The sequence below is a fragment of the Bombina bombina genome, chromosome 1 (genome assembly GCF_027579735.1).
Source record: "Bombina bombina isolate aBomBom1 chromosome 1, aBomBom1.pri, whole genome shotgun sequence".
Lineage (NCBI taxonomy): Eukaryota > Metazoa > Chordata > Amphibia > Anura > Bombinatoridae > Bombina > Bombina bombina.
In genome coordinates, this window is record NC_069499.1 from 30585942 (window position 1) to 30602177 (window position 16236).

Consider the following 16236-nt stretch of genomic DNA (forward strand, 5'->3'; position numbering starts at 1 on the left):
GAAAAGTCCAGACCTTTCACATATAATATCAGACTTTATACTTACACTCAAGTTGCTTCTTGGCTCCAAAACCAGTGTTATCTTTATCTGCCCCTCTGGGATCATTCTTCTTAGGTGTAACAATTTCTCACCCATCATCTTTTCACGATTTATTTTGTGCACAGCATACAAGCGAAATCGAAGGGCATTGTTAGCCAACTCCTGTGGCTCAAGCTTGTGGAATGTGAAGGTTTCATTGAAGACCGGCAAAGGTCCTTTTTGGACAGTGGTCTTACTCCTCTGCTTTTTGTTAGGCAGTAATACGATGTGAACTTGCCATGAATCCGCCCCACTACGGTCCTTATCTGGAATCCCATTGGCTTCTACAACTGTCACAGACAGTTTTTGGTTTGAAGGTTTATAATCAAGTATCACCTGAAGATCACCACATTTTGAGATTGGCACATGGGTGGTGAGAGGCTGGAGGTCATTAAGGGCTTGGTGTTCCTGAGAAGAGAACATAATAGAATATAGATATTTTCAAAAGAAAAAGGGTTTAAAAAAAAACAAAAAAAACAGGGAACACACAGTCCCATATAGACCGCAATGTAAAGGCTCTTTTCTGTACCTTTTTGTTTTACCTCTGGTTAATTTGAGCGCTAATTGCTACAGCGAGCTTGCGGTAGCAATAACCAGCCACTTGGAATAGCTGGTTATTTATTGCACTCCTGTAAACGGAAAATTTGCCAGTTTGTGGGTGCGCAATAAATTAGAGCACCACTTGTAATCTAGCCAATAGAGTGCTAAAGACACGTGCACACTCCTGATCTCTTCGATGCCTATCTTTACCAACAGATACCAAGAGAGCAAAGGGCATTTTCTAACAGAAATTGTTTAAAATTGCTCTGTCTGCATTCTGATAGTTTAAGGTCTATACTGTCCCTTTAAATTGTTTGCAATATATCTGTTTGCTGATAATAAAATTGCTTAGCCTTCTTTTTCATAAAGCTGATAGGAGTGCACATAAGCTGCCCGTCTCTGAGCTTCTGATGGTTCTGTAAGATCTGCGCAGATCATCACAATGAGCGACTACACAAAGCTGATTTCAGATAAGGGAAATAAAATGGCTAAGTAGACTCCAGAGTAGCTTGTACCTCAGTAATCATTAATTCTACTCATGCGCTGATTATTCTCTACAAAAGGACTTGTACATGGGAAGCTACAATGGGTGTCCACAGCAGGGGCAAGGGAGGGCATCTGCCCCCTGTGGATTTTCCTTTCCACCTGGAGTACAAACTGCAGAAAGACAACTGAATGTTGATTTTAGAGGAAGAAGCACAGCATTCTGGGAGTTACATAGCATTCTAGAATTTGTACTTTACTATTTCCATCTCAGTATTGGTCCACTGCAGTTCTGGAATCATATTCCCAGCATGCATTGTACAGTGGTAGGAAGTGAGCTTTGTAACAGCAGCGAAGAACAAGGCATTTTATTAAAGGGATAGAAAAGTCAAAATTGAAATGTGCATGGCTGCATTTTAAATTGAAATAGAAGCATTTTTGCAATATACTTCTATTAGCAAAAATGCTTCTAGTAAAAGTTATTGTTGTTGTTCTGAGGCATATGCACATATGCTGTGAGGGCCGTGCACCAAAATTTAGACAACATACCTAGAAATGTTGTGTATTGCTTCTGTGAAGTTATAATTTGTGGCATACACGCCACCGCTGACTCACTGTGAATGTGCAGTGTCTGAATACTGGTGCCAGGGCCCTCATGGCATATCTACATTTGCCGCAGGAAAACAGTAATAGCATTTACTAGAAGCATTTATTCTATTGGAAGTATATTGCACAAATGCTTCTCTTTATTTAAAATATAAATGCACCCATGCACATTTGACCTTTAAAGTGATGGCAAATCCTAGTGTTTGTGAAACGCTAGGATTTACCAGTGCAAAAAATAAAGGGGACTTTCAGTCATGAAGTATAAAATACGTTATGCTGAAAGTTCCTTTATTTGTCTGCCGTGTTCGCCGCGCTGAGCACCTCAGGCTGCCCACAGCAGAATGCTATTTTTTCAATGATGTGACGTTTACAGCCAATAGCCGTGCGGGCCAGCTGGCATTATGCTGGATAGCTAGCACACTATTGGCTAAGATCACCTCAGTGATAAAATAGCGTTCTGCTGTAGGCGAACACTGCAGCATCCTCCTACTCACATACTGGAGTCGTTTTTTAAACGTTTTGCCAATAGCACAAATAGACGAACGTTTATTTGACATATTAGTAGGTAATGTACGGTTAGCAGTTTTAGGCTGTATATGTATAGGTAACTTTTGTTGGTTCTTTAGTTTTTAATTTTGATGATCTTTTTCTACTTTATAACTGTATAATGCAACAGGTCAAATAAACAAAGCACTTAATAATAAATAAAACTATTGGCTCCTTCTGTTTTCATTGATAAGTTAGGAATCTGGATAAGCATTTGGGATACTTTGTGTGTGTTTTGTCTGACCATACTTCACTTCACTCCTGCAGACGCCACTAGAACCTACTCGTGCATGACCCTGATTAACAGCTAGGATTAGTCATTAACCTCGGGCATCACGCAGTCATCAAAAATCTCAGCTAGAATGAAACAGTAAACATCAATTTGCTTTATTAAAGAAAGTGCATTACTGCATTGTGTCTCCTAAGCAGCACACAACTGGTCAGCCAATTAAAAGCAGCATATGCATGTTGCCTGCTCAGGAGCCGAAATACGTCTTCACTAGGGTTAAACAAATGGTTTGCAAGGGGGACACTAATTAATTACTGATTCTAATAGCTCTCCCTCTTATTACTGAGCTGCTTTGTGCTGTTTACCGGGGATTTTTGATAGACTGAAATGTTGGCCAGATAGGGAACTGCATATAGGAAATGTATAGCCAAAGACCCTGCGCATTCAGAAATGTTCAGTTTTACTCCAAATGCTTCAGCGGTCGAATGAGGATGACGTTATCTCTGTTATGGAGCCGAGACAGTAAACCAGGCCGCGGATGATATTTAGGTGAAGCACAAGTGAGAAATGTTACCTCTTATCTGTAATGACATCCTGACTTGTAGCCAACCTCAAATATGCTTAATTTCACTCTGTGGTCATATGAAACGTTATATAGCAATGTAACAAATACACAGTGAGATAGAATAGATAGGCTACAGTATGACTGACTGCTCATATAACCCATGGCTTCCCACATCACAAAAATGACTCAATACTTGTGGAACCATTTTTAAATTTAAAGGAACATTAAAGAAAATGTATATCTTTCTTTTAAAGTGCATAATAATTTATCAGTTTATAAAGATTCATTGCTGATATCTAGCATAGATTCATAGGAAAAAATAATTATAGCAGCCAATGACACCAACTAGCATGGTGATAGCCCAGAGGCTAAGTGCCTGCAAATGTGACCACACTGGCTACCCCAAACCATGAAAATACCCAGGGGTCAAGTCCTACAAAAAAAAGTGTGGGAACTCACCAAGACTTCCACCCTCCCTCACAATTAATATTGTATATATATATATATATATATATATATATATATATATATATATACGCATACAGTATATATATATACACACACACAGAGAGAGAGAGAAGTGCACTCACAACGAACAACCGGCTCAATACCATTGTTAGCCTGTTCTATGGTGATTTACCACCTGGGTGCAACTTCTTTTAGCCCAGCAATGCTTTTCACAGAGTAGAAATTTCCTGTAGTATATCAGTCTGATCCCGACTATTACGGTCACTCCAGCGCCCAAATACCAGGCAATTCCTCTCTGAACAAGGAACACAGCAACCCCAGACGATCCTTTTGGCCTTCATTGGGCCTCGTCAGTGAGGTGTAGCCATATTCCTCTAAGCACACTGAGCAAGGAGTCCACGTCTGGTTGCCCTTTTTTCCCATAGGGAGACTAAATACACACAGAGAGAAGTGCACTCACAGGAACGAACAACTGGCTCAATACCATTGTTAGCCTGTTCTATGGCGATTTACCACCTGAGTGCAGCTTCTTTTTAGCCCAGTAATGCTTTTCACAGAGTAGAACTTTCCTATAGTATATCAGTTCGATCCCGTCTATTATGGTCAGTCCAGCGCCTAAATACCAGGTAATTCCTCTCTGAACAAGGAACACAGCAACCCCAGATGATCGTTTCAGCCTTCATTGGGCCTCGTCCGTGAGGTTTAGCCATATTCCTCTATACAGTATATATACACATACGCACACACTGTATTTATATGTATATAATCTATACACTTTGGTTAATGAAAGCTAATTAAATCCAAAGAAGGGTTGAATAGTTGCCTTTGAGCCTAAAAATCCTCCTCTTTCACAGAGTCTCATCTATTTAAGGTGCATTAGTCTTGAATTTAGTGTATTGTAGAAAGTGTTACTGCCCATTACTAGAGGATCTCACTATCCCTCTAACCAGACTGTGCTCCAGCTCCTCCCACTAACAGCAGCAGTGTTACTGAAACGTTTCTGTTCTCTGTCCAGAGGGAGCTTAGTTCCTCCTGCAAAAATAGTGCAGGAACTCCGTTCCCAATCATTCCCGCTAGACTTGACCCCTGCAAATACCACATCCTTAGACCAGACCGCCATTCCAGGTTAATCATTTCATGGAACCATGTTGGAAAATGGTTGGATTGTGCCAGGTAATAGTTAATACAATATTTACATTGTAATCTTTAATACTATGTAGAAATAGCTTTCACAAAGCATACTTAATGCCAATAATATTAATCATATTGCAGAGCACAACATTAGCTGTGTAAGGTTCATTTCACAAAACTCCAAAAATGTATTAAAAAATTATGTTTAAACTAACAAGAATATCCATAAACTCACAATGTTCTCAGGTAAGCAACGGATAAAAAGTCATGGTATTCAAAGCAGCTGCAGGAATACCCTTTCAAATGGAGTTTGTTTTCTGTACCACCTCACTGGAAGGTAGATTTTTGCTGCTGCTGCCTCTTGTTTGCTTAGTGTTTCTATAGCCAATCATGCAGAATTGATACTTTCAGTATATGTGGAGGTTACAAAAGGTAAACTGCAGCTATCTTATATGACAAAATAAAGGTAAAGGAGTTATGTTTCATTTTTAAACTAACAAGAAATGCATAAATGTACTGCTCCTTGGTAGAGATGGCTAATAAGGCAGTTTCCTCATCTCTACTGGTGGGGACAGTGACTTACCCCACAAACACTTAATAAAAACAAGGTTTTGTTCGTTTAGGAACCTCCGTAAAGAAAGACATTAAAGGGACAGTCTACATGAAAATTGTAATTGTTTAAATAGATAGATAATCCCTTTATTACCCATTCCCCAGGTTTGCATAACCAACAGTTATATTAATATACTTTTTAGTTCTGTTATTACCTTCTATCTTAGTCTCTGCAGACTGCCCCTTATCTTAGTGTTATTGACAGACATGCCATCAGTGCGGACTCCTAAATAACTCCACGGGAGTGAGCACAATGTTATCTATATGACACACAGGAACTAGCACTTTCTAACTATGAACAACTGTCAAAATGGACTGAGATAAAAGGCGGTTTTAAACTGTTTGGGCCTAGCTAGCTTTAGCTTTAAAAATGAATAACAAGAGAACAAAGCAAATTTGATCATGCAAGTAAATTGGAAAGTTGTTTAAAATTGCCTGACCTATCTAAATCCTGAAAGTTTAATTTTGACTAGACTGTCCCTTTAACAGATTTAAAAATGATTAATAGTATATTATGCCAGTGGCCCTTGTTTTACTAAATCATATTTATTAAATCACTTAAGACCCACAGGGGTAGATTTATTAAGCAGCGAATGCTGCTTTCTATGCCCTGAAACAAGCCTGAAACGAACGTTAAGAAGCAGTGGACTGAAATCATCCCGATCTGACCGATTGGCCGCGAATGTGCAGGGGGTAGCATTGCACAAGCAGTTCACAAGAAAGGCTTGTGCAATGTTAAATGCTGACAGCGTATATTACGCATATATTATTATTAAGTTGAAAGTTAAAGTAATAAATATTTACATTCCTATGTTCTTTTTATTTATAAATATTTATTTTTACGTATATCTGATGTTTTTTTCATAAAATATATCTCTATACCTACATATCTATATTAATATATATATAGGTAAAGATTACCGCATTTTACCACAAAAAAACATAATTTATGTAAGAACTTACCTGATAAATTCATTTCTTTCATATTAGCAAGAGTCCATGAGCTAGTGACGTATGGGATATACATTCCTACCAGGAGGGGCACAGTTTCCCAAACCTCAAAATGCCTACAAATACACCCCTCACCACACCCACAAATCAGTTTAACGAATAGCCAAGAAGTGGGGTGATAAGAAAAAAGTGCGAAAGCATAAAAAATAAGGAATTGGAATAATTGTGCTTTATACAAAAAAATCATAACCACCACAAAAAAGGGTGGGCCTCATGGACTCTTGCTAATATGAAAGAAATGAATTTATCAGGTAAGTTCTTACATAAATTATGTTTTCTTTCATGTAATTAGCAAGAGTCCATGAGCTAGTGATGTATGGGATAATGACTACCCAAGATCTTTCCACGCAAGAGTCACTAGAGAGGGAGGGATAAAATAAAGACAGCCAATTCCGCTGAAAAAATAATCCACACCCAAAATAAAGTTTAAATTTTATAATGAAAAAAACTGAAAACATAAGCAGAAGATTCAAACTGAAACAGCTGCCTGAAGTACTTTTCTACCAAAAACAGCTTCAGAAGAAGAAAACACATCAAAATGGTAGAATTTAGTAAAAGTATGCAAAGAAGACCAAGTTGCTGCTTTGCAAATCTGATCAACCGAAGCTTCATTCCTAAACGCCCAGGAAGTAGAAACTGACCTAGTAGAATGAGGTGTAATCCTTTGAGGCAGAGTTTTACCCGACTCGACATAAGCATGATGAATTAAAGATTTCAACCAAGATGCCAAAGAAATGGCAGAGGCCTTCTGACCTTTCCTAGAACCGGAAAAGATAACAAATAGACTAGAAGTCTTTCGGAAATTCTTAGTGGCTTCAACATAATATTTCAAAGCTCTAACTACATCCAAAGAATGCAATGATTTCTCCTTAGAATTCTTAGGATTAGGACATAATGAAGGAACCACAATTTCTCTACTAATGTTGTTGGAATTCACATCCTTAGGTAAAAATTCAAAAGAAGTTCGCAACACCGCCTTATCCTGGTGAAAAATCAGAAAAGGAGACTCACAAGAAAGAGCAGATAATTCAGAAACTCTTCTGGCAGAAGAGATGGCCAAAAGGAACAAAACTTTCCAAGAAAGTAATTTAATGTCCAATGAATGCATAGGTTCAAACGGAGGAGCTTGAAGAGCCCCCAGAACCAAATTCAAACTCCAAGGAGGAGAAATTGACTTATTAACAGGTTTTATACGAACCAAAGCTTGTACAAAACAATGAATATCAGGAAGATTAGCAATCTTTCTGTGAAAAAGAACAGAAAGAGCAGAGATTTGTCCTTTCAAGGAACTTGCAGACAAACCTTTATCCAAACCATCCTGAAGAAACTGTCAAATTCTCGGAATTCTAAAAGAATGCCAGGAAAAATGATGAGAAAGACACCAAAAAATATAAGTCTTCCAGACTCTATAATATATCTCCCTTGATACAGATTTACGAGCCTGTAACATAGTATTAATCACAGAGTCAGAGAAACCTTTTTGACTAAGAATCAAGCGTTCAATCTCCATACCTTTAAATTTAAGGATTTGAGATCCTGATGGAAAAAAGGACCTTGTGACAGAAGGTCTGGTCTTAACGGAAGAGTCCACGGTTGGCAAGAGGCCATCCGGACAAGATCCGCATACCAAAACCTGTGAGGCCATGCTGGAGCTACCAGCAGAACAAACGAGCATTCCTTCAGAATCTTGGAGATCACTCTTGGAAGAAGAACTAGAGGCGGAAAGATATAAGCAGGATGATACTTCCAAGGAAGTGACAATGCATCACTGCTTCCGCTTGAGGATCCCTGGATCTGGACAGATACCTGGAAGTTTCTTGTTTAGATGAGAGGCCATCAGATCTATTTCTGGAAGTCCCCACATTTGGACAATCTGAAGAAATACCTCTGGGTGAAGAGACCATTCGCCCGGATGCAACGTTTGGCGACTGAGATAATCCGCTTCCCAATTGTCTATACCTGGGATATGAACCGCAGAAATTAGACAGGAGCTGGATTCCGCCCAAACCAGAATTCGAGATACTTCTTTCATAGCCAGAGGGCTGTGAGTCCCTCCTTGATGATTGATGTATGCCACAGATGTGACATTGTCTGTCTGAAAACAAATGAACGATTCTCTCTTTAGAAGAGGCCAAGACTGAAGAGCTCTGAAAATTGCACGGAGTTCCAAAATATGATCGGTAATCTCACCTCCTGAGATTCCCAAACCCCTTGTGCCGTCAGAGACCCCCACACAGCTCCCCAACCTGTAAGACTTGCATCTGTTGAGATTACAGTCCAGGTCGGAAGAACAAAAGAAGCCCCCTGAACTAAACGATGGTGATCTGTCCACCACGTCAGAGAGTGTCGTACAATCGGTTTTAAAGATATTAATTGAGATATCTTTGTGTAATCCCTGCACCACTGGTTCAGCATACAGAGCTGAAGAGGTCGCATGTGAAAACGAGCAAAGGGGATCGTGTCTGATGCAGCAGTCATAAGACCTAGAATTTCCATGCATAAGGCTACCGAAGGGAATGATTGTGACTGAAGGTTTCGACAAGCTGATATCAATTTTAGACGTCTCTTGTCTGTCAAAGATAGAGTCATGGACACTGAATCTATCTGGAAACCCAAAAAGGTTACCCTTGTCTGAGGAATCAATGACCTTTTTAGTAAATTGATCCTCCAACCATGATCTTGAAGAAACAACACAAGTCGATTCATATGAGATTCTGCTAAATGTGAAGACTGAGCAAGTACCAAGATATCGTCCAAATAAGGAAATACCACAATACCCTGTTCTCTGATTACAGACAGAAGGGCACCGAGAACCTTTGTAAAAATTATTGGAGCTGTTGCTAGGCCAAATGGCAGAGCCACAAACTGGTAATGCTTGTCTAGGAACGAGAATCTCAGAAACTGATAGTGATCTGGATGAATCGGAATATGCAGATATGCATCCTGTAAATCTATTGTAGACATATAATGCCCTTGCTGAACAAAAGGCAGGATAGTCCTTACAGTTACCATTTTGAATGTTGGTATCCTTACATAACGATTCAATATTTTTAGATCCAGAACTGGTCTGAAGGAATTCTCCTTCTTTGGTACAATGAAGAGATTTGAATAAAACCCCATCCCCTGTTCCAGAACTGGAACTGGCATAATTACTCCAGCCAACTCTAGATCTGAAACACATTTCAGAAATGCTTGAGCCTTCGCTTGATTTACTGGGACACGGGAAAGAAAAAATCTCTTTGCAGGAGGCCTTATCTTGAAGCCAATTCTGTACCCTTCTGAAACAATATTCTGAATCCAAAGATTGTGAACGGAATTGATCCAAATTCCTTTGAAAAAACGTAATCTGCCCCCTACCAGCTGAGCTGGAATGAGGGACGCACCTTCATGTGGACTTAGGAGCTGGCTTTGATTTTCTAAAAGGCTTGGATTTTAATAAGCAACTTACGAGAGTAGATGAGACTCTCCTTGCCCAACTCACTGCGGCTTACAATAACTACTTACATACCCCCACGCCAACATCTAGGAAATCTTACTACGATCTCAAACAGACAAGGGATACTTTCTTAGCTCAACAAGACAACAAGGTCAATATTCACAGACAGAGTCGCTATTACCGCCATGGTAACAGGGCTGGTAAACTGCTGGCCAAACTAGTTCATTCCTATAAACCCAATTCCCAAATTCTAGCCATTAAATCTAAGGGTACCCTCAACGCCAACGCCAAGGAAATTATGACTGAATTTGTAGACTATTACACTTCCCTGTACTCTAAACAACCTATCCATATAGAAGCCAAGCGTGCCTTTTGGGACGCAGTAAAACTCCCCACTCTTACGGAAGAGCAGTCTTCCCTGTTAAATTCTCCTATAAGTCCCCAGGAGGTTCTCAGGGCCATACGACAAAGCAAACTGGGTAAAGCAGCAGGCCCGGATGGGTTACCTGCAGAATATCTTAAGTTACTGGAGGAGGAACTAGCACCAATTCTCTCATCCTTGTATTCTGCTTACCTGGCGGGCACTGAACAACTAAATGATAGATTTTCTGAGGCTAATATCTGTCTCCTTTTGAAACCTGATAGAGATCCCACCCAGACTTCTTCATATCGCCCAATCTCCCTATTAAATGGGGATTATAAACTTCTAACAAAAATCTTAGCGGACAGGTTGGCAAAGGTTCTTCCACATATAGTTCATGCAGATCAAACGGGTTTTGTAAAGGGCAGATCCTCAGTTATTAACATTAGAAAGACTCTCGGCGTCGTGTCCCATTACTGGTACAACACACATACACAATCCCCATCCCAACTACCAGACGCATGCCTTCTAGCACTAGATGCTGAGAAGGCGTTTGACCGGATCGAGTGGGATCACTTACATACGTCACTGTCGCGCTTTGGTATGCAGGGTGACTTTCCCAGCTTTTTACAAAGATTATACTCAGCCCCTAAGGCCTCTCTTCTAATCAATGGAGAGCTCTCTCCTTCCTTTACGCTACAACGGGGTACGAGACAGGGATGTCCCCTCTCCCCTCTCCTTTTCGATTTAGCAATCGAACCCCTGGCGTCCTACATCAGGCAACAATGCGCCGGCTTAGATATATGTGGCCAAAAGCAGCATCTATCACTTTACGCCGATGACTTACTGCTCTTTGTAGGTGATCCTGGTTCTAACTTACAGCCTCTTCTGAAAGTTATCGATGATTTTGGCAAGTTTTCGGGGTACAAGATCAACATTGACAAATCGGAGGCCACCTGGTTGCAAAACTCCCGAAACATGACCCTAGTAGATTTTGGTCTTAAGACTACTCAGGGTAGTTTTAAATACTTAGGCATATGGATACATGTTACCCCACATATGTTATACTCTTTGAATCTCGCTGGGACTATAGGTGACATTAAGCAAATGCTGCTGAGCTGGATGAAACTCCCCCTCTCTCTTTCGGGTAGGGTACACCTTTTTAAAATGGTTGCCCTGCCCAAACTTCTTTATCCATTACAGATGTTGCCTCTTCTCCTCACTCAAAAGGATGCGACATCTTTGCAAACTGCCATTGGGAACTTTGTCTGGCAGGGCAAAAAACATAGAATAGGCAGAACCCCCTTGTCAATGACAGTGGGAGGAGGAGGGCTCCGTCTTCCTAATATAATATGGTATAACTGGGCGGCTCTCTCTAGATTTGCACTGGACTGGCTGGTAGGGAAAAACTATTATACTGTCCCTGACCTAGAGTCTAACATCACTAAACCACTGCATTTAGCTTATCTGCCTCATGCACATTTGAAATCTCTATCCCCGTTCATTCAAAACCATATACTGTTTAGGGATCCTCTAAGAGCCTGGACCAAGATTTGTAGACTCTGGGGTATACAACGTTTAGCTAGTAAATATCTCCCGATCCAGGGTAATTTGGACTTCCTCCCTGGTTACACCACGCAAGCATTTCAGACATGGCAACAATTACGACTCACACGACTTCATCAACTTTTCCGACCCCTGACTCTAGAAATACTGCCCTTCCAAGACCTAAAATCACGTTATAACCTCCCGCACACACACAAGTTTGCATATTTTCAGTGCCGACACTACGTATCCACCTTGATTTCAGAGGGACTCCTCTCTGTAGAAGCCTCTAATTTAGATACATTGAGTGCGCTGGTGAAGTTAGGCCCTCTGAGGCTGTCACATACATATAACTTACTGATCCGTCACTCTAAGGATCATGTGCTTCATGGCATGGTATCAAAGTGGTCCCATTTTGGGGAGCTAGAGATTGACCCGTCATTGATCACCACGAGGGCACACCAAAGTACTATCTCTGCAAAATTGAGGGAATCACACCTGAAATTCTTACATCAAGCTTACATCACTCCTGGCCTAAGGGCTAAATGGGTTGAAGGAGCACTCAACTCCTGTAGTAAATGCCGCCTTGAATCTCCTGATTGGGTACACCTACTCTGGAGTTGCCCTAAAATACAAAAATTTTGGCAAAAAATTGCGTACTGGCTATCCAAATTAACTAAACAAACTGTGTCCCTCTCGGCACAACATGTGATCTTTCTGACACCTAGAGATCAGACATACAAGCACGACATTTTTTTAAATACCATACTCATGCTAGCTAAACAAATTATCCTGAGGGAGTGGACAGGGGACCGGAACTTACCTTTTCAACACCTACTTAAAACAATTCATGATCAGATGCTGATTGAGCAGGCAGATACTAGGGGGGACCCTGAGAAAAGAGTCAAGAGATTTCTCCTTAAATGGGAGGCTTATTTGCTGCACCTACCTGACACAGTAAGGGATAGGGTTCTGCTTCCTTTTAAAAATAGCCAATATGTTTTAAATGAAAACCTCAGAGGAAATTGGTGTCTATCCACGGATCAGGCCCGTGAGTGACCTGCATATCGAGGGAGGGGGGACCCGGAGGTACTCTGGGTAAGTATGGTTGCTATATGTTATTTTTCTTCCTTTCTTCTCTTCCTTTCATTCTTCTTTGTATGCTATTATCTTTCTTCCCTGCTCTTAGCTGATATGTTTTCTTTCTCGTTTTCTCCTCTTTTTCTTTGGTTGATTGTAAAAAAAAATGTTCTTAGAAAAAGTTGAGTCCCAGGACATACATGATGATCACATATACTTATTGTATTCCTTTGCTGGTATGCTTTGATATAACATGCTCTGAAAACTGTTTTGTTCTGCAGGTGAACACTTTGTCACACCTGCATTATTATGACTGCATTTACCATGTATGACTCGGATTCTTTTCTATAAATAAAGTTTTAAAAAAAAAAAAAAGGCTTGGATTTATTCCAGACTGGAGATGGTTTCCAAACTGATACCACTCCTGAGAATGAAGGATCAGGCTTTTGTTCCTTGTTGTGACGAAAGGAACGAAAACGATTATTAGACCTAAATTTACCTTTAGATTTTTTATGCTGTGGTAAAAAGGTTCCTTTCCCTCCAGTAACAGTTGAGATAATAGAATCCAACTGAGAACCAAATAATTTATTACCCTGGAAAGAAAGGGAAAGTAGAGTAGACTTAGAAGACATATCAGCATTCCAAGTTTTAAGCCATAAAGCTCTTCTAGCTAAGATAGCTAGAGACATATACCTGACATCAACTCTAATGATATCAAAGATGGCATCACAAATATAATTATTAGCATGTTGAAGAAGAAGAATAATGCTATGAGAATTATGATCTGTTACTTGTTGCGCTAAAGCTTCCAACCAAAAAGTTGAAGCTGCAGCAACATCCGCCAAAGATATAGCAGGTCTAAGAAGATTACCTGAACACAAGTAAGCTTTTCTTAGAAAGGATTCAATTTTCCTATCTAAAGGATCCTTAAAGGAAGTACCATCTGCCGTAGGAATGGTAGTACGCTTAGCAAGAGTAGAGACAGCCCCATCAACTTTAGGGATTTTGTCCCAAAATTCTAATCTGTCAGATGGCACAGGATATAATTGCTTAAAACGTTTAGAAGGAGTAAATGAATTACCCAAATTATTCCATTCCCTGGAAATTACTTCAGAAATAGCACCAGGAACAGGAAAAACTTCTGGAATAACTACAGGAGATTTAAAAACCTTATCTAAACGTTTAGATTTAGTATCAAGAGGACCTGAATCCTCAATTTCTAATGCAATTAGGACTTCTTTAAGTAAAGAACGAATAAATTCCATTTTAAATAAATATGAAGATTTATCAGCATCAACCTCTGAGACAGAATCCTCTGAACCAGAAGAGCCATTATCAGAATCAGAATGATGATGTTCATTTAAAAATTCATCTGAAAAATGAGAAGTTTTAAAAGACTTTTTACGTTTACTAGAAGGAGGAATAACAGACATAGCCTTCTTAATGGATTTAGAAACAAAATCTCTTATGTTATCAGGAACACTCTGAGTATTAGATGTTGATGGAACAGCAACAGGTAATGTAACTTTACTAAAGGAAATATTATCTGCATTAACAAGTTTGTCATGACATTCAATACAAACAACAGCTGGAGGAACAGCTACCAAAAGTTTACAGCAGATACACTTAACTTTGGTAGCTCCAGCACCAGGCAGCGATTTTCCAGAAGTATCTTCTGACTCAGTTTCAACGTGGGACATCTTGCAATATGTAATAGAAAAAACAACATATAAAGCAAAATTGATCAAATTCCTTAAATGACAGTTTCAGGAATGGGAAAAAATGCCAGTGAACAAGCTTCTAGCAACCAGAAGCAATAAAAAATGAGACTTAAATAATGTGGAGACAAAAGTGACGCCCATATTTTTTTAGCGCCAAATAAGACGCCCACATTATTTGGCGCCAAAAATGACGCCACATCCGGAACGCCGACATTTTTGGCGCAAAAGAACGTCAAAAATGACGCAACTTCCGGCGACACGTATGACGCCGGAAACAGAAAAAAAAAATTTTGCGCCAAAAAAGTCAGCGCCAAGAATGACGCAATAAAATGAAGCATTTTCAGCCCCCGCGAGCCTAACAGCCCACAGGGAAAGTAAAATTTTAAGGTAAGAAAAAAATTGTTTAATTCAAATGCATTATCCCAAATATGAAACTGACTGTCTGAAAATAAGGAATGTTGAACATCCTGAGTCAAGGCAAATAAATGTTTGAATACATATATTTAGAACTTTATAAAAAAGTGCCCAACCATAGCTTAGAGTGTCACAGAAAATAAGACTTACTTACCCCAGGACACTCATCTACATGTTGTAGAAAGCCAAACCAGTACTGAAACGAAAATCAGCAGAGGTAATGGTATATATAAGAGTATATCGTCGATCTGAAAAGGGAGGTAAGAGATGAATCTCTACGACCGATAACAGAGAACCTATGAAATAGACCCCGTAGAAGGAGATCATTGAATTCAAATAGGCAATACTCTCCTCACATCCCTCTGACATTCACTGCACGCTGAGAGGAAAACCGGGCTCCAACCTGCTGCGGAGCGCATATCAACGTAGAATCTAGCACAAACTTACTTCACCGCCTCCATAGGAGGCAAAGTTTGTAAAACTGATTTGTGGGTGTGGTGAGGGGTGTATTTGTAGGCATTTTGAGGTTTGGGAAACTTTGCCCCTCCTGGTAGGAATGTATATCCCATACGTCACTAGCTCATGAACTCTTGTTAATTACATGAAAGAAACAGATATATGTTGAAATATTTATTGATGAATAAATAGAACATATTCTGTTTTTTGAATAATATTGGAATGTGAAATATTTATTTTCATGTTGGGTTAGCGCAAATGAGAATATGTGATCGGGTTTGCGCAAGAGTGGGGTGTTTTTTCCACTTTATTTTTCACCATTGACTTATACTGTATGTGGGAATGCGCACACAAGATTCTAACTGGCTTTTTGTACTTGTTGGGTTAGAGCGAAAGCAGTTTACTTTCAACTTGTAATATGATCGCAACCCGACAAACCCAAAAAGCTTACTTCTAGCGCAATTAATGCTCGAGCTGAAGCGTTAATTTGTGCTCCACTCGTAATCTAAACCTAAATATGAATAACAATGATTTTCCTTATTTTCAGGTATTTGAGTGGAAAGGGCTCAAAAGTATATATACATACATACTATATAATAATACTCAGCACACCATAAATGATCCTCAATAGTAAAGGTTTAAAGGGATATTCAAAAAAACATAATTTATGTAAGAACTTACCTGATAAATTCATTTCTTTCATATTAGCAAGAGTCCATGAGCTAGTGACGTATGGGATATACATTCCTACCTGGAGGGGCAAAGTTTCACAAACCTCAAAATGCCTATAAATACACCCCTCACCACACCCACAATTCAGTTTAACGAATAGCCAAGAAGTGGGGTGATAAGAAAGGAGCAAAAGCATCAAAAAAAAGGAATTGGAATAATTGTGCTTTATACAAAAAAATCATAACCACCACAAAAAGGGTGGGCCTCATGGACTCTTGCTAA

General features: G+C 39.6%; 1 protein-coding gene across 5 annotated transcripts in view; it reads right to left on the reverse strand.

Annotated features, from left to right (window-relative positions):
• SYT16 (synaptotagmin 16) overlaps positions 1-16236 on the reverse strand; it is a 319451-nt gene that overhangs the window by 28644 nt on the left and 274571 nt on the right. For all 5 annotated transcript variants that reach the window (XM_053697289.1, XM_053697290.1, XM_053697291.1 and 2 more), the window contains one exon: positions 46-486. In XM_053697289.1, the coding sequence (XP_053553264.1) occupies positions 46-486 (441 nt within the window). The remainder of the gene's footprint in view (positions 1-45; positions 487-16236) is intronic.